Source organism: Bufo bufo, chromosome 3 (assembly GCF_905171765.1).
Source record: "Bufo bufo chromosome 3, aBufBuf1.1, whole genome shotgun sequence".
NCBI classification, from domain to species: domain Eukaryota; kingdom Metazoa; phylum Chordata; class Amphibia; order Anura; family Bufonidae; genus Bufo; species Bufo bufo.
Window position 1 is genome coordinate 617,620,834 of NC_053391.1, and position 24,138 is coordinate 617,644,971.

General features: G+C 42.7%; 1 protein-coding gene across 2 annotated transcripts in view; it reads right to left on the reverse strand.

The window, feature by feature from the left end:
* Window positions 1–755: 755 nt before the first annotated feature.
* COG6 (component of oligomeric golgi complex 6) overlaps window positions 756–24,138 on the reverse strand; it is a 137,336-nt gene continuing 113,953 nt past the window's right edge. Inside the window, exons 14-19 of one of the 2 annotated variants that reach the window (XM_040426085.1) lie at window positions 22,155–22,286; window positions 21,716–21,883; window positions 21,270–21,377; window positions 18,892–18,945; window positions 16,470–16,549; window positions 756–950 (exon numbers count right to left, since the gene is read on the reverse strand). In XM_040426085.1, the coding sequence (XP_040282019.1) occupies window positions 803–950; window positions 16,470–16,549; window positions 18,892–18,945; window positions 21,270–21,377; window positions 21,716–21,883; window positions 22,155–22,286 (690 nt within the window). In that variant the 3' untranslated portion in view covers window positions 756–802. The remainder of the gene's footprint in view (window positions 951–16,469; window positions 16,550–18,891; window positions 18,946–21,269; window positions 21,378–21,715; window positions 21,884–22,154; window positions 22,287–24,138) is intronic. The other variant, XM_040426086.1, reaches the window with a different exon arrangement.

Below are 24,138 nucleotides of genomic sequence, written 5' to 3' on the forward strand. Positions count from 1 at the left end.
ATGATTTCAGTACTGAGCACCGATCTTGTAATCCTGCCATCTGTGCAAGGCCTGGTTGACCTATGGCTTTGGTTGCACTTTTCCACTTTTGACTTTTTCAGGGCAGAGCACGCCAACTCTAGACATTATTCATAACTGGACACATTTGGGGCCACTTATTAAGAACAGTGTTTTAGGCGCCGGTCTTAATACCCATTGTGCTGGCAGTGGATGCACCGAAGTTATGTTGAGACGCCGGCCTGCACATAACTTAGCCGCATCCGCTGCCTGTCTAAATCTACACCAGCTCCCTTGCTGGCTTAGATTTAGATAATTTTCTACGTCTAAAACAGGTGTAGTAAGTAGGTCTTAGACCTGCCGCGAGCGGGAAAAAGTCGCAGATTCGGCCGCAAATCCCCATCGTGAGTGAATTTGCGACAAATATACATAAAAAATTGGCGTATATCTGATAATAAACGACCCCCATGGTGTTACGCTGGTAGCCTGTGTCTGCCACTGGGCATGTGCAGGTGTCGCTCCACTCACCCTTTCTGTATTGGGGCTGGTGCTCAGTGAACTTCCCCGTGGTCCTCCTAGAGTTAACCCTTCCCTCTTGCTCCCTGTCCCACTGCTGACTAAGCTACTGATCAGGTCTCCCTCAGGTAGGCTTTAGGTATTCTAGTGAAGGTGTGCTTTTTTCTGTCTACCAGAATAACAACAAAAGGTGGGTTAGGGCAGGGTAGCAAAAATGAAAGGAAGAAGACGCAATACACATACATCTCGTTTTTATTAAAGTCATACACTATACATCATGAGGCAATATTTAGGAAAGAAGGGTCTGCACTTGCTGTGGAGATCTCTGGAGGATGCTTGTGGGTTCCCTGTAACTGTTAACAGGATCCATGACCGCGTCGTACAGTTCCTTGTAAGCTCTGCAGACTAGCTCAGTGGACTGCTTAATTATCTGTTCTCTGATATAAAGAAAGAAGAGAGAAAATGATGCATTTAGCTTAAGTCTGATAGTTGTACATGCACATGACTAATAGACCACTAACAAAATACATGTATACACTGATGTCTTCATTAGTAGTGTGAATAGCAGATTCTATTCCGATTCCCTGCTCCTTACAACCTATGACAACAGTGCCATCTGCAGGTGATAACAGGTACTACCCCACATTACATAAGAACCATAGCTGAACTTTTTACCTGCTAGGAATAGAAATGCTACGGTTAGACATCCATTAAATAATTGCCCATTACAATTTCAGATACTGCCAGTTATGTAACCGTGTTTACTTCCAGACATAGCTAAAAAGGCCAATTAAATGCAATAATAAATGTATAACTGAGTAACAAGGCTGTGTGCAACATTACAGCTTAGCTCCACCGATGAAGCCAAGCTGCAATTCTAGATACAACCCAAGTAAAAGGTGTGGTGCTGTTTTTGGAAGGCAGCCACCATGTTTTTACAATCCTGCACATCCCCTTTAACACAGTTCCACATTCAGATACTACATTTCTGGCTGCTGCTGAGTACCAGGTGGTGGAGCAGTATTGCAACAAGGCGTTGTCCCATCAGAAAGCCGTTCAAGTTAAAGCAGACCCGTCACCTACTCACCTTTCCTGGCATGTCTGATATAGAGGTTACTTGCATTCCCCATGTAATAATTCAAGAAAATCGTGTAACTTTCCTCTATGTTGTGCCATTCCTCTATTATCCCTACTACATGTCTATGAATGAATTGCCAGCAGTCAGCAATAAAGATCCAGCTGGGTGTTACCAGTTAGGGGTGTGTCCTCGCACTTTCTGACACAATTTAGTGAGTGCTGCCAGTTTTGGGCTGTGCATGAATGCTCGGCAGATGCAGGGGAACAGTCTGGCCGGACGCTGCTGACCCTGCGATTTCAGCTCATCACCAGAGGTTAGTGAAGGTGAACCAGCACTTCCATCTGTGTTTTTAAATCCATCAGGCTGTGAACGGCTATGCTGGATATGTGAACTCCGGCGGCCTGCTGGAGTTAAAGGCTATGTACACCTTTGGAGTCAATACATTTTTTTATGATTGCATTTAACTTCTTTTTGGCTAAAAATCATATTTTCAATTGGCTTTTATTAAAAATATTGAGCTGTTAAGTCACAAAGGGTTAACTGTTTTTCTAAGGGCCCATTCACACGACCGTATGGACGGATCCGCAATTTTGCGGAAGGTCTGCGGATCCATTCATTTCTAGGGGCCCTCAAAAGATGCGGACAGTACACTGTGTGCTGTCCGCATCCGTTATGCCGTACTGTGGCTCCGCACGGTCGTTTGAATGGGCCCTAAAGACTGGTACTTTCACTTTCCATTTGTGCCGGTCATCTAATAAACCTCATCGCTAAACTACTAAGAGGTCAAACATTTATTTAAGCCAGATTCTTATCAGTAACATAAGAACTGAGCTATAATGAGTGTTTACAAGGTCAGAGAGCAGAGATAAGAAGTCCGTCTGCTCCTGGTCTGACGGAAAAGACAAAAAATCCACAGGTAGCTAGTAGAGCATCTCAGCTCTGTACAGAAAAAAAGGATTCCATATTGTTAATAAAGACCAATTGAAAAAAAAACATTTTTAGCTCAAAATAAGTATAATGCAATTATAAAAAATTGCCCCCAAAAGTGTACATGGCCTTTAAAAACGCAGACGATAAAGTAGTCTCAGCTGACTGCTGTGCTGTCATATTTTAAAGGCGACAACCCCTGTCCTTATGGCTAGCTGTTCAAGGTCCCACCTCCCTTTATGAGCCATCTAAATGGGCACATGTACGGGGAATTGTCTCACTTCAGCAAATGACATTTATCATGTAGAGAAAGTTAATACAGGACACTTACTAATGTATTGTGATTGTCCATATTGCCTCCTTTGCTCCCATCACATTATACACTGCTCGTTACAAAGACCAGCTTTTTATGCCGGTCTTTTCCGCGAAAATAATAGGACAGTTTATATTTTTTTTTTGACAGACTGGAACCACGGATCACGGACGCGGATGGCAAACGGTGCATCAGCTGAGTTTTCAACGGACCCATTGAAAGTCAATGGGTCTGCAGAAAATCACGAAAAACGGAACAACGGACACGGAATAAAACAACGGTCGTGTGCATGAGGCCTATCCCTGTTTTCGGCCCCTGTCACTGAAAAATATTGTGGGCATTTAAAAAGTTGAAAAAAGGGATCTTGTGACTTTAACGCCAAAAACCGTCGTAAAAATGTTCATATACAGCCTCCAAAGCCCTTCTTTGATCCCTGCCCTTCCGCCACTAGTGACGGGACAGAGCCGACTGGACCCTTGCAATTTCACTGTATTTAGTGAAGCTTATAAAAGGCTTTCATTTCACGGTTTTCTTTGCTTCCATGAGCAGTTATTGTGATACAATACTACAACGCTTTTACTGTTTTATAAAGCAACGTGTAATTTTAGGAAGTACCCAGTGCATTACACATGTGTAAATTGCCCCTACTTTACAGCACTTACAGCGCAGGAGCTTTAATAAAATTCAGGCTGCTACTTATACTCTGTAGAAGAGATTTTCCTGGAAATGTTTAACATAGATCCTAGATTTTTTATGCGGAGCACCTGAATGCACTTATGTGCTATTCCTAGCTGGTCAGAACTCTAAATCTAAGGATGAATGGGGATTTTCGGCATTGTTTGGGTGTAATATGTGGTTACCATTTAAATACAAAATTGCACTTATTTGGAGCCTTAAAAGGGGTTGTGCAGCCAGTACATTTCCTCAGGATAGGTAATCAATATCTGATCGGTGGGGGTCCGACACCTGGCACCCCCGCCAATCAGCTGTTTGAAGAGGCGGCGGCGCTCGTACAAGCACTGCTTTCTCTTAAAGATTACACTGCACATGGTCTTGGAGGAGCAGCGACATTACAAGTGCTTGTTCCATTCACTTAAATAGGACGAGCACTTATAATTACACTGCGCAGCCTCTGCAAGCAAGACAACGAGCAGTGTAATCTTGAAGAGGAAGAAGTGCTCGTATGAGCGCTGCCTTCTCTTCAAACAGCTGATCGGTGGGGTGTTGGGAGTCGGACTTCCGCCGATCAGATACCGATGACCTATCCTGAGGATATAGCTCATCAATATATACTGGCTGCACAACCCCTTTAAAAGAGGTTTCTATGATTTGCCAGGAACAGGTCATAAGTGGGAATCTAGTAGCAAGGACCTCAACTGATGTTGTGAGCCATGGGGCCCTTTGGTTCTTCACTAAACCACACATGAACTAGAATTGCAAGACTCTGACTTTTACACAATAATGTATTTAGCTACAATTGAAACCAAATTTAGACAAGGTCCGAAGTGTGGGAAATAATGGGTGGGAAGACCCTGCAACCTCATTTTTGTAAGCTCTAATCCATTAACCTAGCGGACCAAAGTATAGCTCAGATGGCTTGTAAATAAGCTGTTTTGGGTTTCTGCCCCTCGTGCACAGCAGAGCACTGGTTTTCCAGGTGAAAAACCCTTGATGTGGGTCTGGCAAGTTTCTCCTTTTGGACACCACCAAGTTGGTATAGAGAGCTTTATAGGTCAGAAAACGATCATCCAAGAGGACAAAAGCAACTATTGCAAAGAGAGTAGCTCAAAATTTTACAGTCTGCTCCTTCCACAGATGGCATAAAAACTCTCCATGCGAGTGCTGTAAATGTATAACATAGGGCAGGAAGGAAAGTTGGCAAAATGGTCATCACTGTTGCCTTGCAGCACTGGGGTTGTGGGTTTAAATGTTTTATTAAGTTGTTCTAAAATATACAAATAAGTCATTTGGCTTCCTTTGACATGGGCCCAAATGGGGGCAAGGACTGAGTGACGACAGCCCCTGTACAGTGCTGATGTAATCTCAGCTCTCTGGCAATCATCAGAGGATCTCACCCTTAGGCCTAGTTCACACGAACGTTTTTTTTGCGGGTGTACGGGACGTTTTTTTTGTGTTCCGTATACGGAACCATTTATTTCAATGGTTCCGCAAAAAAAACGGAATTTTTGAATCAATACAAATCAGAATTGTTCAGTACCATATTGTTGATGAGTTTATGGTTGGAAGGCAGTGACATGCAGACCCTGGTTTCACCTCTATATCATCAGAGGGATTGCCCAGTGCAGCAGATAACAAGCTCCATCCCATCTAATCACCGCATGTTATCATATTGATAACAGATACAGTTATTAAGAGCTTAAATCAGATTTCAAAACTTCCACGTGAATAGGGAGGAGATAAAGATAAATATGTAAATCTATTAAAACTATATTTATTATGTTTTACTGCATCATTCACTTTAATGCAAAATTACAACTTTATCATTATTTCTTGTGAAATTCTTTTTACTAAAATTTTTCTATACCTAATAATTTCCAAGAGGAAATATTCAGAAAGGATATAGATGGGCAAGTGATGAAGCCCTAATTACAAGCACAAGACAGATGCATCATTTAAAGGGGTTGTCCCACCAAAAAATATTCTACAGTTTTGAAACCAGCACCTGGATGCATATTCTTTTGTAACTGCATGTAATTACAAATTTATCATACCCACTGAGTTATTTAATAAAATGTTTCTGTGTAGCGCCACTTGCCGTTTGTTTTTTTTCTTATTTCTTTGTCCTGCTCACTGACATGGCCGCACATGCTCAGTTTCATCCTTCAACTGCCTCCTGAGCTGTAATTGGGAGAGCATGGACACGCCTCCCGAACTGCAGCTTGACATTTATCCAGAAGAGCAATGAATGTGGAGATCTATGTGAAGTACAGGACTGGTTCTAGCTTTGTTAGAAAGAGATTGCCATGCACTATATGATGAATGGTTTTCACTTTTTTACATTAGTCATAGGACAACCCCTTTAAGATATAAGCTTTATGCAAAGTCTGAACTTCCCTATGTTATCCCATTATCTGGCACTGGAGAAGCCAGCCATTAGGTATCAGATAATCATTAATGGTGGAGGGGCAGCACATCAATACTAAAGCATGCCAATCTCAGGCATGAGCATGATAAGTAAATAATTATGCCATGTAGATACAATAACTCCTACTGTATCTATCATAGTATTCTAATCTGCACATAAAATGTAAAGTGTTTCGGCGCACATCCTTCAAGTCAAAATAACTTTTCAACCTCTTCGGAAGACTCAACAATGACAGCGCGGGTCTGATACAGCTCACACAACCACACAAAAATAAAAGAAAAACTGTTGTGTCTAAAAGAAGGCAAAACTGTTTCTAGTTAAACTAAATTTACCCCCGACACCAATGTTTCAACGCAGAACACCAGACGGCAAATGCAGACTAACGTGGAGGAAGTACGAGCATTAAGCAGCATTATGGGTATAGCTCCAAGAGCTAAAACTGCGTCAAATAACATAAAAGCTCAATTATGTAATAATCATTTACATCAGCTATCCGTGGAATAAACCGACAGAATTTAAGTGTCGACATCACAAATGTCTCTTACACATCTGCAACTGCTGTGAAATCACTTTGTGCGCTTAGGAGTCATTTAGTTTGGTAAATGCACACAGATCACGTTACAGATCATCTCTACCCCATTTTAGAACACTGCAGGGCCCATACTTTGTAGACAACAGAGTTGGGTTATATGGGAGGTACAGAAATGTATGAGAACGTGGTACAAGTTCACGGAAACCGGAAATGTCCCATAAATGTTGCAATGTAAATAAAATATTGGGTCTATGTGAGACCTCTAAATGACTGTCATATTAGCTGGGACTTCAGAAGAGAAGGATCTAGGGGTCCTGATATCAAACAGCTTCAAAATGAGTGAACAGTGTCGGCTGGGAAAGCAGGTCGGATGTTCGGCTGCATAGCTAGAGGTATAACCAGTAGGAAGAGAGAGATTGTGATCCCGCTGTATAGAGCGTTAGTAAGACTATATCTGGAATACTGAGAACAGTTCTGGAGATCCCACCTACAAAGAGATATAGATAAAATGGAACAGGTGCAAAAGTGGGCTACAAAAATGGTGGAGGGTCTGAAGCGTAAAACATTTCAGGAGAGACTTAACTTAATCTATACAGCCTTGAGGAAAGATGTCAAAGGGGGACAAACTGGTAAAAACCAGATAGCAACACACATTCTTTTTTTACTAATTAGCTTGAATTTTCTGGTTGCAGATGTTTGTAGTCTGTTTCCTGAACATGATTATGGGGGCGGCCATCTTGCCTGAGCTGTTCTTAACGAAACAAAACTAATCTTGCTGATTCGCTCATCTAGTCAGACCCAACGTCAGAAAATATTTTTGCACCGAAAGAGCAGTTCAGGCTTGGAACAAACTCCCATCAGATGTGGTTGGGAAATCTACAGTAAGTGAATTTAACCCGTTAGTAACCGCCAATATGCCTTTTTACAGTGGTCACAAACGGGCCTTAGGTTAGTCTTCCATGCAGCAGTGCAGCATAGGGCAGGGGCTCAGTTCTTACATGTCCATGCAGGTGCAGAAACAGATATGCTTATACCGGGAGGGTAACCAGAGAAAACCAAGCAGAGGTTGCCCTTGGTTGGTGCTAACTATACACTCACCTAAAGAATTATTAGGACCCCCTTTTGCCTTCAGAACTGCCTTAATTCTACGTGGCATTGATTCAACAAGGTGCTGATAGCATTCTTTAGAAATGTTGGCCCATATTGATAGGATAGCATCTTGCAGTTGATGGAGATTTGAGGGATGCACATCCAGGGCACGAAGCTCCCGTTCCACCACATCCCAAAGATGCTCTATTGGGTTGAGATCTGGTGACTGTGGGGGCCATTTTAGTACAGTGAACTCATTGTCATGTTCAAGAAACCAATTTGAAATGATTCGAGCTTTGTGACATGGTGCATTATCCTACTGGAAGTAGCCATCAGAGGATGGATACATGTTCTCATTCTGTTTACGCCAAATTCGGACTCTACCATTTGAATGTCTCAACAGAAATCGAGACTCATCAGACCAGGCAACATTTTTCCAGTCTTCAACAGTCCAATTTTGGTGAGCTCGTGCAAATTGTAGCCTCTTTTTCCTATTTGTAGTAGAGATGAGTGGTACCCGGTGGGGTCTTCTGCTGTTGTAGCCCATCCGCCTCAAGGTTGTGCGTGTTGTGGCTTCACAAATGCTTTGCTGCATACCTCGGTTGTAACGAGTGGTTATTTCAGTCAACGTTGCTCTTCTATCAGCTTGAATCAGTCGGCCCATTCTCCTCTGACCTCTAGCATCCACAAGGCATTTTCGCCCACAGGACTGCCGCATACTGGATGTTTTTCCCTTTTCACACCATTCTTTGTAAACCCTAGAAATGGTTGGGCGTGAAAATCCCAGTAACTGAGCATATTGTGAAATACTCAGACCGGCCCGTCTGGCACCAACAACCATGCCACGCTCAAAATTGCTTAAATCACCTTTCTTTCCCATTCTGACATTCAGTTTGGAGTTCAGGAGATTGTCTTGACCAGGACCACCCCCCTAAATGCATTGAAGCAACTGCCATGTGATTGGTTGACTAAATAATTGCATTAATGAGAAATAGAACAGGTGTTCCTAATAATTCTTTAGGTGAGTGTAAGAGGGTTGTTTATCTAAGACACCTCTTTATTTGATACACTGATCTAGTAGTGCATTGGCCCTCCACTGGCTGTCGAAACCCCAGGACAGCTTCTTGCAGTAACCGTAGATTATATAGAGGTACTGACATGCTCTAAACAGCCCAGTCCACCTCATCCCAGAGATGTTGTAAAGGATTAAGATCTGGGGACTGTGAAGGCCAGGGAAGCACTTGCTGTCATGTTGCTGGAACCAATACACGACCCTTGTGGCACGGTGCACTGTTCTGCTGAAAGTGCCCTTCTGCCACCGGGTAAACAGCTGCCATAAAGAGATGAACAGTGTTTAGGCAAGTCCTACAGTCCAAAAGTCCACAGGTATCCCAGGTTGCGCCAAGAAAACCTTCCCAACACCATTAGTTCACCAGTCCGCACTACCTGATAGGAAGGACTTCATTGATTCATGCTGCTTGTGCCAACTGCTGACCCTTCCATCAGCATGGCGAGACAGAAATTTGGATTCATCAAACCAGGCAATGTTTGTCCACTGCTCAGTGATCCAATTTCGTGCTCTTCTAATCATTGGAGTCTTACCTTTCAGTTTTTCTTAGATAGAACTGGTTGTCTGCTGTTATAGCCGATCCAGGCCAAGAAACGAGTAGTGGATTTTGATACGTTGCTTGGAGCACCAACATTGTGTTCAGCTGCAATGTGCACCTTCTGTTCATCAGAACAATTCCTGACATCGCCCTTCCACTGAAGAGTTGTTTGCATCCACAGGATTGCCTTTTGTTGGATGTTTTTGGCTTGATCACACTATTCTCAATATATACTCGTCAACGCTGCATAAAAGAGACAACATACTAGGGGGACGGTTTTTGAAATACTGGCCCCAGTTGGTCTAGCGCTGATGACCATTCCTTGTATGAAGTCGCTCAGATCCCATTCTAATGTGGATTCACAATGAAACTGATCCACAGAAAACACGCTCACTTGATTGCTGTACTCCTGGATCACATGTCTCATTCCCATACAGAGAAGCTCCCATCGCGAAAGGGCAAGTGTCATGATCATATGCATGTTATCGTCGCAGCTGTACGTCCACGCAGGACGTAAATTCGCCAGTGAATCTGCTTCAAAATCAGCATGAGCTCTATGCTGAATTGTTGTAGATTTTGCTGTGGATTATCGTGGAACTCGCCCTATGAATTGCAAAGGGTGATGGATAAATTCACATGGTGTTCATTTACAATACGCACCGTGGGGCTTGGTAAATGCCATTCACTTTGCTGCTGCTGTAATATATTTCCGATTTTCTGGCCGCATATGTGAACACACCCTAAAGCACACATTTAGCCAGCTACAGAAAACACAGGATAGACATTTCTATTCTCCAGTAATGTTCATAAAAGCGGTACAGTCTAAAAGCCTGCTCCTAAAAACCATGAGGAAGAATTTAATTACCTGGCCCTAATGCTCTTCTCCCCAGCCACGCTGTTAAACATGAGCGATTATCCTTTGAACAATGCTTTTAAACCATATACGTCTTTATTTCCCACTAGATCAACTGGCGGAGCCCATTAAAGCCACGCTGAGACACTCAATCCATTAAGCAGCAGGTAACTCTACCGAGTATATGAGCTCCAAAGGTTGCAGCCACGGGGTGGGCTGGATGTATTACACGCAGACGAGTCCGGTTTTAAGGGGAAAGAAGCAGAATTGTTTACAAAAAAAGAGAATAATAATCGAGTTAAGGGAAAATGAACCCTTTATGTACTGTCCGATGTCAGAGTGTTCAATGATTCACCCAATGTGGCCCTGCTAGACAACAATACATAGAAGCCATCTAGAAATACACTATCCATACATCAGTATCAGCCTGAAGGCTTTACTAAAAGGAAACACTTTACTGTATTTAGTCCTAAGAAGGATTGACAGACTCCAAAATGACACTAACAGGTTATGATAGAAACATCATGGTTTCTATCATAAACACAAACTACGACAAAGTGCCAGTGCGGTGCCCGTCGTTTTGAAGGGGATAACAGCTGCGCACTGTATTGAGGGCCCCTAAGAGAACCCCCTATGCAGGTGTGGGCATAGCCTAAATCAGATAGTTAAAGGGAATCCGTTACCCACGACCTCCCTATCAAACTGTTTCCATAGACACATAGCTGTGGTTGACCTGATTAATGCGCAGTTTTTCTTATGCTTATCTGAGGCTCTGTTCCCGAGTTATGATACTTTTATTTTCCAATATAACAAAACAATAACAAACACAGGTGCACTCTGCAGTCTCACTAAACCCTCAAACTGATTTTAAAATTGAGAGATTAGTCAACATGTCCTACGGTGTAGAACATGTCTAAGCCCGGACACCACGACAAGGTTTCTCAAGTAGCCCGGGACCCTACACTCTCCTACCTGAGCCGTATGTTTTCCATCTACAGGCCACATTTAGGTGCACCTGTGAGGCCTGGGACATATCAGCAAGTCTTGAGTGGGACTCACAGACTCCTCCCTCCTCCCATTGCAAGCATGGCCACATGCTGGAGATAACTGGTGAGTTGTTTGTGAGTCGGCCTTATGCTCCTGTAATTTGCCCACTGGCTCCTGGTATCGCCCATACGGCTCAGGTAGGAGAGTGTAGGGTCCCGGGCTACTTGAGAAACCTTGTCGTGGTGTCCGGGCTTAGACATGTTCTACACCGTAGGACATGTTGACTAATCTCTCAATTTTAAAATCAGTTTGAGGATTTAGTGATTCTGCAGAGTGCACCTGTGTTTGTTATTGTTTTGTTATATTGTTATATTAATTATTACATCCGCACTTGTTACCTTGTGTAGGATGTCTATTGTGGTACTTGTGGTTCGCCGCGGGCATCCTCCATTGTATGCATTTTGCTGGGGATTGCCATTAGCAACGGGCCACAAGTGCAGGATTTGCTCCCCTATATATATGCACAACTGCATGTGGGTTTGAAGCACCTCCTGCTAATGCCAACCTGTCTTCCTAGTTTGTACTTTTATTTTCCATACAAAAATAAGCCTTTGGTGCAATGAGGGCGTCATCATTGCTCTTGTTGCACCCAAGCTCCACTCCTTTCTGTAGCCTGCTCCTTCCTGGCTACTTTGATTGACAGGGCCAGGCAGTGAGAAAGCAGCAAGGGAGGGGCTGGTGACAGAAATGAAAGGAGCTTGGGTACAGCAAGAGCAATGGTGACGCCCTCATCACACCAAAGGCCTATTCTGTGTATGAAGAAAAAGCCTCGGATCAAAAAAAAAAAAAAAAGGATGACTCCCAGCTGTTTGATAGGGAGTCACTGGAGACAGATTCTCTGCAAAGGGAGTGTCATCAGAAAACAACCTATTGTTTAAATAAAGTTTTTATGCTCAACATAATTTTTTAGTACTTTTGACTATTATTTTTATTTTATTTTCTATATCCCTATTAGTGTTGATCGCGAATATTCTAATCGCAAATTTTTATCGCGAATATCGGCACTTCGGGAATACACTAAGAAGTAGAATATAGTGCTATATATTCGTAATCGCGAATATTCTAGATTTTTTTTTCATCAGTCACCTCCCTTCTTGCTTGTGGGCCAATGAGAAGGCTGCAATGTCTTTGTCTGAGCTTAGCAACATCCCTAGCAACCAATAGGAAAGCTGCCTACCCCTTACTATATAAGAACCTCCCCAGCAGCCATTTTCTGCTGTTCTGAGAGAGTGAGCAGGGACATTGCTGTGCTCTGTGCTTTTATCTGGATCCTATTCCTTATCCAATTACATTATATAGATAGTTAGTTAGCTCATATATATAATACAGATAGTTAGTTAGCTCATATATATATATATATATATATATATATATATATATATATACAGTACAGACCAAAAGTTTGGACACACCTTCTCATTCAAAGAGTTTTCTTTATTTTCATGACTATGAAGGCATCAAAACTATGAATTAACACATGTGGAATTATATACATAACAAACAAGTGTGAAACAACTGAAAATATGTCATATTCTAGGTTCTTCAAAGTAGCCACCTTTTGCTTTGATTACTGCTTTGCACACTCTTGGCATTCTCTTGATGAGCTTCAAGAGGTAGTCCCCTGAAATGGTCTTCCAACAGTCTTGAAGGAGTTCCCAGAGATGCTTAGCACTTGTTGGCCCTTTTGCCTTCACTCTGCGGTCCAGCTCACCCCAAACCATCTCGATTGGGTTCAGGTCCGGTGACTGTGGAGGCCAGGTCATCTGGCGCAGCACCCCATCACTCTCCTTCATGGTCAAATAGCCCTTACTTTCAAAGTTTTCCCAATTTTTCGGCTGACTGACTGACCTTCATTTCTTAAAGTAATGATGGCCACTCGTTTTTCTTTACTTAGCTGCTTTTTTCTTGCCATAATACAAATTCTAATAGTCTATTCAGTAGGACTATCAGCTGTGTATCCACCTGACTTCTCCTCAGCGCAACTGATGGTCCCAACCCCATTTATAAGGCAAGAAATCCCACTTATTAAACCTGACAGGGCACACCTGTGAAGTGAAAACCCTTTCAGAGGACTACCTCTTGAAGCTCATCAAGAGAATGCCAAGAGTGTGCAAAACAGTAATCAAAGCAAAAGGTGGCTACTTTGAAGAACCTAGAATATGACATATTTTCAGTTGTTTCACACTTGTTTGTTATGTATATAATTCCACATGTGTTAATTCATAGTTTTGATGCCTTCAGTGTGAATCTACAATTTTCATAGTCATGAAAATAAAGAAAACTCTTTGAATGAGAAGGTGTGTCCAAACCTTTGGTCTGTACTGTATAATACAGATAGTTAGTGGGAGATAGTCAGTGTAGGTTATATCCTGATATAGTGTAGCTCAGGGATGCTCAACCTTCGACCTTCCAGCTGTTGTAAAACTACAACTCCCACCATGCCCTGTTGTAGGCTGATAGCTGTTCTGGCATGCTGGGAGTTGTAGTTTTGCAACAGCTGGAGGGCTGCAGGTTAAGCATGCCTGGTGTAGCTGATAGGTCCTGCTGTCCATACATACATGCTACAGACATAGTATCTACTCAGACTTGATAAAATGTAAAGTTGCATGTATTGCGCAAAAAATATGCGCATCATTAGTGCCGTTTCTCGCAATCGCAAAAATAATGACCGGAGATCACAAATTCTAGAGTTTGCAAATTTATTGTGAACATTATGCGAAAAATTCACAAAATAACGAATATTGCCCATGCCGCTCAACGCTAATCCCTATCTGTATAAAAAATAAAAAATGCTAAAATCATGCAGTTCTCACACTGGCTGCTAGGCCTAAAATATGTCAAGACTTCCTGTTCTTTGAGAGTAGCTACTTGAGCCATAGACACAATGGTCAGGAGGGGACTCCTTGACTTCTATGAGGCATGCTGACCGATGCAGAGGTCAGGAGGGAGTAGATAAGCTGTTATATCACCTATTGTGAATAGTGGATCCTGTGTTATCTATATATAGGTGATAGCTGTCATTAGTGTCAATAATATAACCTCTGTACTATCGTAAAATATATGGGCTCTGCGGAGGTCTTTGCGATCTTGCTGCAAATATCATGAGACTTGCTTCGTCTTGCGTCTTTGACGTGACACTTCAGTTATGCAAATAAATTCCAGTGTCAAAATCCGAAAATGAACTCCGCTTTGTTAATGAGGCACAAAGCAGAGTTCAGCTTCGGATTTTGACACTGTAATTTATTTGCATAACTGAAGTGTCACATCAAAGACGCACGACGAAGGAAGTCTCATGATATTTGCAGCAAGATCGCAAAGACCTCCGCAGAGCCCATACATTTTACAGTAGTACGGAGGCTATATTGTTAATGAAGTTTTCAAACGAATCGGGTTCGGACTGCTGTATACCAACCCGATTTGTTTGAAAACACTTGCGGTCATACTAAATGACATTCTTTTAAATAATACAGGACATGACTCTAGCACTTCTACTCTTAACAGCCCTCATCTAAGAAATGGATAGGGTGTCGGCAGGAGACTGTGCGCTTTGTCTTAACACATTATGATAATAATCACTACGAGACAAGAAAGCAACTGTCCCCTTTCCTAAATGTGTACCCATTGAGGATCCAGCAGCTGAAACCCCAATCAGCTGTTCTGCCAAGGAAGCTGCGGGTCCACGCCAGGCAAATCGATTACTACAAGACAACTATTTACATGAAAGGGCTACCACTAAATACCGTGTCAGAGACCTCTGGAGGGAGCCCGACTCCTTGCAGCAGTAGAAGCACCCCCATTAATGACATTGTAGGGGACTATAGCGCTGCCTTTACAACAGGGATCAGCAACCTCCGGTTGTGAAACTACAACTCCCAGCATGCTCCACTCCACTTCTAAGGGAGTTCTGAGAACAGCCAAGTAAGTGTGCATGCTGGGAGTTGCAGTTTTACCACACCTGGAGTGCCGAAGGTTGCTGACCCCTGCTTTACAAGCTCAGATTTTTGAAAGTACCATTTCTGAAACAAATTCTAATTTGAAAATCTCTTTTTCCTGTTACCCTGATAATAGTGATAAGGAACAGTCACATGCAGAGAACATTGTTTTCTTCCTTAACTACACATTCCCTCAAGTTGAAGATATAACTTGACATGAACCTATGTTTGCCAGGACGTACACTGATATCATGCAAAAATGAATGCCCCCCCAACACGTGAGATTTCTGCTGAATTTGAAATTTTGTATTAAGTGTAGGAAATTAAGGGAACAAAAGTCATGCTGCACTTCCCCTGACTACTATGTTAGAAAAAGTGGAACAGGAGCGTTACAAATCTTCTGCTCATTCTGAACAATATATTTCTCACTATATTTACACCATCCTACAGGCAAAATACATAGATAAATCTCCCTATACTAAATTCTAAATCCTCTACTCCCCTTTGTATAGCACGTGATAAAACTGGCTACTGACAGCCACCACTAGGGGGAGCTTGGTGCAAAGGAATGTATGCAGTTGCCACTGCTGGGAAGAGGAGCACCTTATAGCAGTGGCGTTATCTGTATCCATGATGAGTACACCACTGTTTATCAGCACATTTTGCAGATGCGTGTTCAGTAACAACTTTAGCCCATTCTGAAAGGAGGACTTTATGGATAATGTTGATACGCGGCATACCACTCAGCAATGTAAGGGGTTTTTTTAACCATAGAAAGGCTAGCATATGTAATCACTTCCTTACTGCTGGGGGCCCGACTGCCAGATCCCTCCCCAGTCCTCAAAATGAAGGAGCTGCAGCACAAGAGCACAATAGGCTCCTTTATACTTTCCCTTCTGCACAGCGACATGTCCTGACTGTGCAGGGAGCTGCAGCATAGCCTTGTTCACTTGAATGGAGTGGTGTTGCAGTTCCCTGCACAGTGGCTAACTGTGAACACTGTATGTTAGAGCAGGACCCACCTGCCGGCCTGGATTTCCTTAGTATTGAGCAGGCAGCAGATTTAATATTCTGAAATCATGGCCGCCAGGTGGGCCCTGAGGACTGATGTGGAGGAAGATTGTGTTCGGGCATATCCTAGTGATATGCCAGAGGATGGGACTAACATTTCAAGACTGACCTGAAATTCCAATTTCCAGAAGAATTTATTTTCAGAAAACAAATTTATTTTAGATATTTTTCTTCTAAAAGTGTGTGGAGCCGTTCAAGAAATGTCTCCGATGGTGCTGTTATATGTATCACATGGACTTCTGCACCTCCTCCCTAAATTCAGGGGAGTTCATCGAGTGCTTTTCTACATTATTTTTTTACCACTCAGTGTATGTGATAAATGCCCTCATGTAAAAAGCTCTGACTCCATGGTAGACTATTTACATAAAAAAACTTATACATTAGATTAAAATGTCACTTACTTCACTGCGGCACTTAGGAAGAAGTTCAGCTGTGGCATTTGCAGATTGTCTGGAGTTGCCAGATACCGGTCAAACTGAACCTAAAGACAAGACGGGCAGTAAATGTACATGACATACAGCTGTGCACTTACTCCGCAGCAGCCATGCTTTATGGAAAAATGGAGGAAATTTTTCTTAAAGTGTCACTAACATTTCAAAAAACTTTTGATATGTCATAGCAACATATAAAAAGTTTATATTGGTGGGCGTCTGAGCGCTGAGACCCCCACCAATCCCTGGAACGAGATGCATAGCACGCTCCCTCTCCTCATTGGTGAGGACAGAATCAAGACGCTCACATAGACTTCTATGAAGCCTGCCTCGTGCAGAAAGAGCGGACTTGTCTCCTCTCGTTCTAGGAACTGCTGGGGGTTCACCATCAATCTAAACTTTCACATATCAAAAGTTTTTTGAAAAGTATGAAAATTGCACAAAATAAAGACATGGTAGTGTGCATAAGGCCTAAAACTTTCACACACACAAAAATTTGAATAGCTGTGGCCACCCATATTCACCAATTGTAGTCAGAGGGCAAGTAAACTAGGACAAGATGATGTAAAACCCGAGGTGAGCTGCGAACAGGGCAGTAGAAATTGGCTGCTGCAGTGTAGACAGCCCTAGAGACAGGGAACTGGAACTGATCAGCAGGGAGCAGGTCGTTTTGTTTCTCTTCACAGGTCCGGCTGGTTGGGGGTGGGATTTAAAAAAAAAAATAAAAAAAACCTGGACGACCCCTTTAAACCTCAGGATAGGTTATCAATATCAGATCAGAAGGGGTCTGACACCCAGCACCCCCTGCCGATCAGCCGTTTGAAGAGAAGTGGGATGGAGCCACTATTCACACTGATCGCCGCTGCAATGTTGACGGCGAGCGGATAAATGGTCAAGAGAATGCAGGACTAGTACGAGCGCTGCCTTCTCTTCAAACAGCTAATCAGTAGGGGTGACGGTGTCGGGCCCCTGCCAATTTGATATTGATGACCTATCCTGAGGAAAGTGATGATAAACTTCAGCATGCAAGATCCGATGAGATCAAGGCGACTTCTCCATAGCGTGTAGCTACACACGCTGTTCCCTACAGCGCTCGTCCTCCATTCTTCCGCTTTCTCTGAAGCAGCAAGCAAAAATTTAGAACATGTCCTATTATTTTCCATATTACTGACAAGGAGAGGACTGTTCTATTAGAGGCCAGCTGTTCCTTTCCGCAAAATACAGAATGCACACGGACGTCATCCGTATTTTTTGCAGATCCGTTTTTTTTGCGGAACACAAAATACATACAGTCGTGTGCATGAGCCCTTATTCTGAAGAAGGCCGGTTTTGGCCGAAATGTCATGTAACAGCCGCTGATACTGTAAAGAGTCACCATTGATCTCATCGAATCTTCTATGTTGAAGTTTATGTATTCAATGATGACGGGGTGGGAACCCTACTTTCAGCATCAAAGAAGAGTGCGACAAGGATTTGATCCTCTATCCTGTGGATAGGTAATTAACATGAGAAAACTGGACAGCCCCTTTAAGCTATGAACTAAACATAATTCAGTGTATTTCTGGAACACCTAAACAATACAACGAGTCAACAACCAAGATGTGGAATGAAAGAACAGTAGGAGAAAACAAGTCCCTGTTAGAATATTTTTATTGCCACCCCTCCCCCCCAGGTCTTGTTACTGCAATAATTAGCAATAATTATACAGCGACACACAGCAGACAAGAGGGTTAGTGGTTACCACTACAGGGGCTACATATTGAACTGGCACCACCAGCAGCTCCAGCGTCTAGACACTATTTATGTCACACTCCAGCCATGTCAGTGCCACTGTAGAAAACTTCCATTTAGAGACGGAGCCTGTAGAGCCAGAGCATTACATCTGTACACGCAAAGGAAGGAGTGGAAGGGGCCGAGGTGAAGCAGTGTGTCAGTATTGGCTGATGGGCATGTAACGTGCTGTTTATATCCTGGTAAACGTATAATTATGTGTTGGTTACTAAATAAAATGTTAATCAAAATATCTCCGCAATTTTGCCTTTAGGATTTTTCATTCATTCCTATTTTATTTCAGATTACAGTTTAAAAGTTAAAAATATATATATAAAAAAATGTTCTCTATGTGTCCTTCTCCTCCTTGTCCAGTGTCTGGCTGTAAGAGAAATGGTCGGAGCAGGGGCCTCCCCTCTGTCCTGTCAGCAGTAGGACGACAACCACCTTAGGGCCTGCACTCTTTTCAAAAGGTAAATACTGCTGCCTAGCCCGACTTCCCCACCCAAGGAACATTAAAAACAGTGGGGCAAGCAGATTTCTTTTTCATTTTGAGGTTTCTCGATAAACTGAAGACATAGAAAGACATATTTTGGTTACAAAATATTAACATGTTACATACCATTGCCGCCTTCAGTGAAACTGCATCCATACTAGGCAGGTTTGACAGTGGTCCCTACAAGTGAATAAAATGTATTGGAAAGTATTAAAATAATTAGACAAGGCAACAAAGTGTGTGTGTGTGTGTGTGTGTGTGTATGTGTATATATATATATATATATATATATATATATAGTACTGTGCAAACGTTTAAGGCAGCTGTGGTAAAACTGGTGCAACTGCAAAGTAAGAAAGCTTTCAAAAGATGAAGTTAATCATTTTTATTAACTAACTGAAATGTGAATGAAAAGAAAGAAATCTAATTAAATCCCCAAATCTATTTGCTGAATTGCTAGTCCAGCAGATGAAAAATACATCATGCTTAGTTCCCTTTTAAAATTGGAAGATGTCCAGCAGTGCCATTAGCGCAGAAACCAGTGGGACGCACATCTACTGGTCGGAGAAGTTTACATGGAAAAACTGTAGTCAAAAAGCCACATCTTCAATGTGGAAATGAGGCCAAATGACTCAACTATGCACAAAAACATAGGAACTGGGGTGCAGAAAAATGGCGCTCTGGACTGACAAGCCAAATTTAGAAAATATTTGGCTGTATTAGAAGCTAGTTTGTTCACTGAAGAGCTGGAAAGCAGTACATTAATGAGTGCCGCTGGCTTGTCAAACCACTGATTGGCACGGGGGCCCCGATAAGATACTGATAAACCTATCCTCAGTAAACCATCTTGAAAAACCCCTTTAACCCCTTAGAGACCACCAATAGGCCTTTTTACTGACGTAAACAAAGGGGGTTTAAGACAGATAGCTGGTGTTAATCAATGATTATATGTACCTAAAATGGTGCATTAAACACTATAACTTAAAATAATGCCTCATAAAGGTATATTGATGAAAAAAACTAAAATTATAGCTTTTTGGAATTACATTTTTTAAAAATGTGCATGGTCACTAAGGAGTTAATGTTTTTTGAAAGCATTCTTATACTTTCCATTGCTTTTCCACACATGCCTGAAACTTTTGCACAGTACTGTATATCCAGTGGGAACAAATGACACTTCTTATTAAGGTGCCCCCCGATTTACTGCACCTGTTTAATAGGGTGCATTCACATGACTGTACGTAATTTGTAGTCCAGAAAACGCGGATCCACCAAAAACACCGGTGACGCCTTTGTTGCATCTTCTTTTTTTTGCAGACTCTTTGTAACAGTGCCTATCCTTGTCTGCAAAACGGACAATAGGACATGTTCCATCTTCTTTACGGAGCTGTGGAACTGACATACAGATGCGGCAGCAGACAGTGTGATGTCTGCATTTTTTGCAGCCCTGTTGAAATCAATGGGTCCGCATCCTATCCTCAAAAATACGGTCGTGTGAAAGGGGCCTTAGACAATGTAAAGGTGCGCCAGGAAAGCTGAACTCTGCAGTGTAATGATCTGCCAGATTTATCGTAGTGGCTGGTGCTGGATGATAAATCTGGCGCACCTTTAGACTATTAGTAGGCTTACCTTGCGATAGCATTTTGTGACAAAATGACGCATCATAAACCACACCCCTTTCCCAATAAGCCACACCCCTTTCCCAGGAAGCCACACCCTTTCCAGAAAAAAAAACACACCCACATGGCAAGCAAAGTGCAGTGGATTACTCTTTTTCGCTTACTGTACTTTTTCCATAAATAAGGCTACATTCACACGACCGTATGTGTTTTGCGGTCCGCAAATTGCGGATCCGCAAAAACACGGATACCGGCCGTGTGAATGTAGCCGGCCCCATGATAGAAATGCCTATTCTTGTCTGGATTGCGGACAAGAATAGGACATGCTCTATCTTTTTTGCAGTGCCGCGGAACGGATCTACGGATGCGGACAGCACATTGTGTGCTGTCCGCATCTTTTGCGGCCCCATTGAAATGAATAGGTCCGCACCCGTTCCGCAATTTTGCGGAGCCAAAAATACGGTCGTGTGAATGTACCCTTACAATAAGATGCTTCAAATTGCATCAAAGATGCGCCAAATTATGCTTCAAATCATGCCAGAGTTCAGGCACAGCCACAATAGTAAAGGTGAGTCTGTATGCCTAATTTGCCAAATTGCAGTTATTTGCATATCTCTAGATAAATGGGAAAATGGGATGTTTTGTATGCTAGGGAAACTGGTTAATAACTGCAATGTGAACTTTGACAATAAGTCGGAAGACTAGAAAAAAGATTTAACTAAGAAATGGGTGAATATATTTTTGACCCCGACATAAGAAGACAACACAAGTGCACGGCCAGTGACATCATTTGAGCTCTGATGACGTAATTTTTTTTGATGGTTGAAATCAATCATCATCTGGTGTTTCCTCTATATTCGCCATAGACTTGTATACATTTCTTACCTGCTCTGGCTTGTGTTGCTGCAGACAACTGTATATTTGACTTAATCCGGCTCTGGTCAACACATAAGAGGCTTGTTCATTAATTAGAGTGTCCAAATGAGCATCAATCTATGAAAGTGTAAGGTCAAAAAATTAATATTTGTCCTTAAAGGGGTTGTATGAGCCGCTCTATGAGAGCGGCTACAGTTCTGGCAGACCTGAGCTGTTGTTGTAATACAAGGATGACCATTCATCTGAATGGCTGCCATGTCATTACCCCTACAGAGGCTGTAGGCCAGGGGTGAAGGGGTGATTTTAACAGGCCAGATCCTTTCACCAGCAGGCATTAAAGCCAGTGTCAGGTCTGGTAAAGACGTTCTCTTCTCTCCATTGAAATAAACAATTCTCCGTAGTATCACATGGACTGTACAGTATTATCAATGGGAGTAGACTGGAGACACACTTGCCTGGAATTGCAGAATCTCAAGGCGCTCATCTGTGAAGTCAAAAAGAGCCAACGTAGTCTTCATCACATACAGACAATTGACCATGTATGTGGCCATGTCAGCTGTGCCTAAATTACTGGCAGAGACCGTACACATCTGTAGCAATGGATCCAGGACACAGGACAGGACCTAAGAGGGAGACCAGGACACAGAAAATGCTAAGCAAGCAAGTCTAAAAGGAAATGTAGATGAAGAAACCTGGTCAAGCAGTCTGAATGCACCCACACCAATGATACCATCACATGTACTGCTCATCCAGCTGATCTTTCTGCACCAACCCCTATGAACTCATATTGATTAACAGGGGTTTGCCACATAGAAAATGTATCTTCTATCAACAAATGAGCCGATAACCCAATAGTGACAGATGTAATATACGTTATGTGTAAGACTCTCATACCTGCACAAAGTCAGCTTGTCTGGCATCGAGGGGACCAACTGAAGAGTCATGAGAGACGAGAACTTCACGCAGAAGAGCAAGGGTCTGGTTTAATGCAGAACTTGGACCAAGATCTGCAGGAGGCATCTCCACCTAAATAGAAGGTTCCTTAGTTACACAATACCAGAAAATGCATTCACAAATACAGTCACAATAACACAACCTTATCAGACACTTCAAGACAGAAATCAACAGATCCAGTGTCCATTCACAGGCTGCTGTTCAGCCATTTATTAAATGCTGTATAGAGCATAGAAATCAGTGATCCTACAAAAGAAAACATTTCAGATTACACCTTTGTCTACAAAGCAGTAAATCTGTCTGCCGACAACCCCATCCATGTCTGGCCGTGACTGTTGGATTGGATAGTATCACAGGGCGAGCATTTCCATGTCCTCCAGTGTGAACTACTGTGGGGAGACACTCCTTTTTGGCTCATAGAGGATGAAGATTTTATATGAAATAGTGGTGCCAGATGTGTGATAGGAAAGACTTAAGAACTGGTTCATTGTCAACCTGAGACCCAGGGACTGTTCAGCATAACAGGCGATGTTTCTCTATGAAAAACTAAATAGGCGCACCATAGGGTAATAAAGTCAGGTAAAATGTACATGAATCACTCCAAAAGGAGGCTCACCTTCTCATGTTGTGCATATAATAGGCACAACACTACTGTGGGCTCGAAGAAGGGTATTGCAAACCCCAGAGGTGGGTGGTCATGCAGCCAGTGATACGAGCACTTCCACGTAGGGATGCCTGGAGTCCCCAAGAAGGCAAATGGATCCAAAGGGGAAAAAAAAAGAATCCCACGGCGCAAAGAACCAGCCTTTGATGTCGACAGGAACTCTGTTTATTATTTTAGCAGATAGTACAAAGCGTTTCGGGGAACAAGAACCCCTTCATCGGGTACAGACTGCAGATACCAATCAGCAGTCTGTACCTGATGAAGGGGTTCTTGTCCCCCGAAACGCGTTGTACTACTATCTGCTAAAATAATAAACAGAGTTCCTGTCTACATCAAAGGCTGGTTCTTTGCTCCGTGGGATTATCGCTTTGTTTCCTGCTATAATCTATAACAGGGCTTCTAAATCCTCATCAGAATGACCAAGGTGACGCCCAGGCCTCAGGATTTCTGGTCAAAGTTCATACAAAATTAAAAATATTGCTCAATTACCTCTTATGTGGCTCCTTCATGCTGCATAGAACTAAGACATCAAACTCCTGGGTCTCTCTTGGATGTCATCGTATCTCACCAACAGAACATTCAGCGTTTCCCAATCATACACCACCACCTCATCAATCCCTCTCTCTGTTGGTGTCCCTCAAGGCTCTGTCCTGGTTCCCCTACTTTTCTCCATTTATACATTCAGCCTGGGACAGCACATAGAGTCCCATGGCTTCCAACACCACCTCTATGCTGATGACACTCAAATCTACCTCTCTGGCCAGATGTCACTGCCTTGCTATCCAGAATCCCAGAGTGTCTATCAGTTTATTCTTCTCCTCCCGCTTCTCAACATGGAGAAAACAGAATTCATCACATTTGCCTCCTACTAAACCTATCCATTACAATTATCAGCACAACACTTTCTCCAGTCTCAAAGGTCCACTGTCTGGGGATAACATTTGATTCAGTCCTTTAAACCACACATCCAAACCCTCACCTCAATCTGCCGTTTTCAACTCAAGAACATCTCTTCTCTTGTATTTGCTCCTTCCTCACCTATGAGGCACACCCTCATCATCTTATGTCTGGACTACTACAACATCCCCCTCTGTCTGTGGCCTCCTATCTAGCACTCTTGCACCCGGTTAATCCACCTCTCCCCTCGCTTCTCCTCTACCAGTCCCTTCATTTGCTCCCTATTACCCAGTGAATGTCCCCTCCTCTCATCTCTCACCTGCATTCCAGATACAATCCCACACGCAATTCCGGATCCTCACA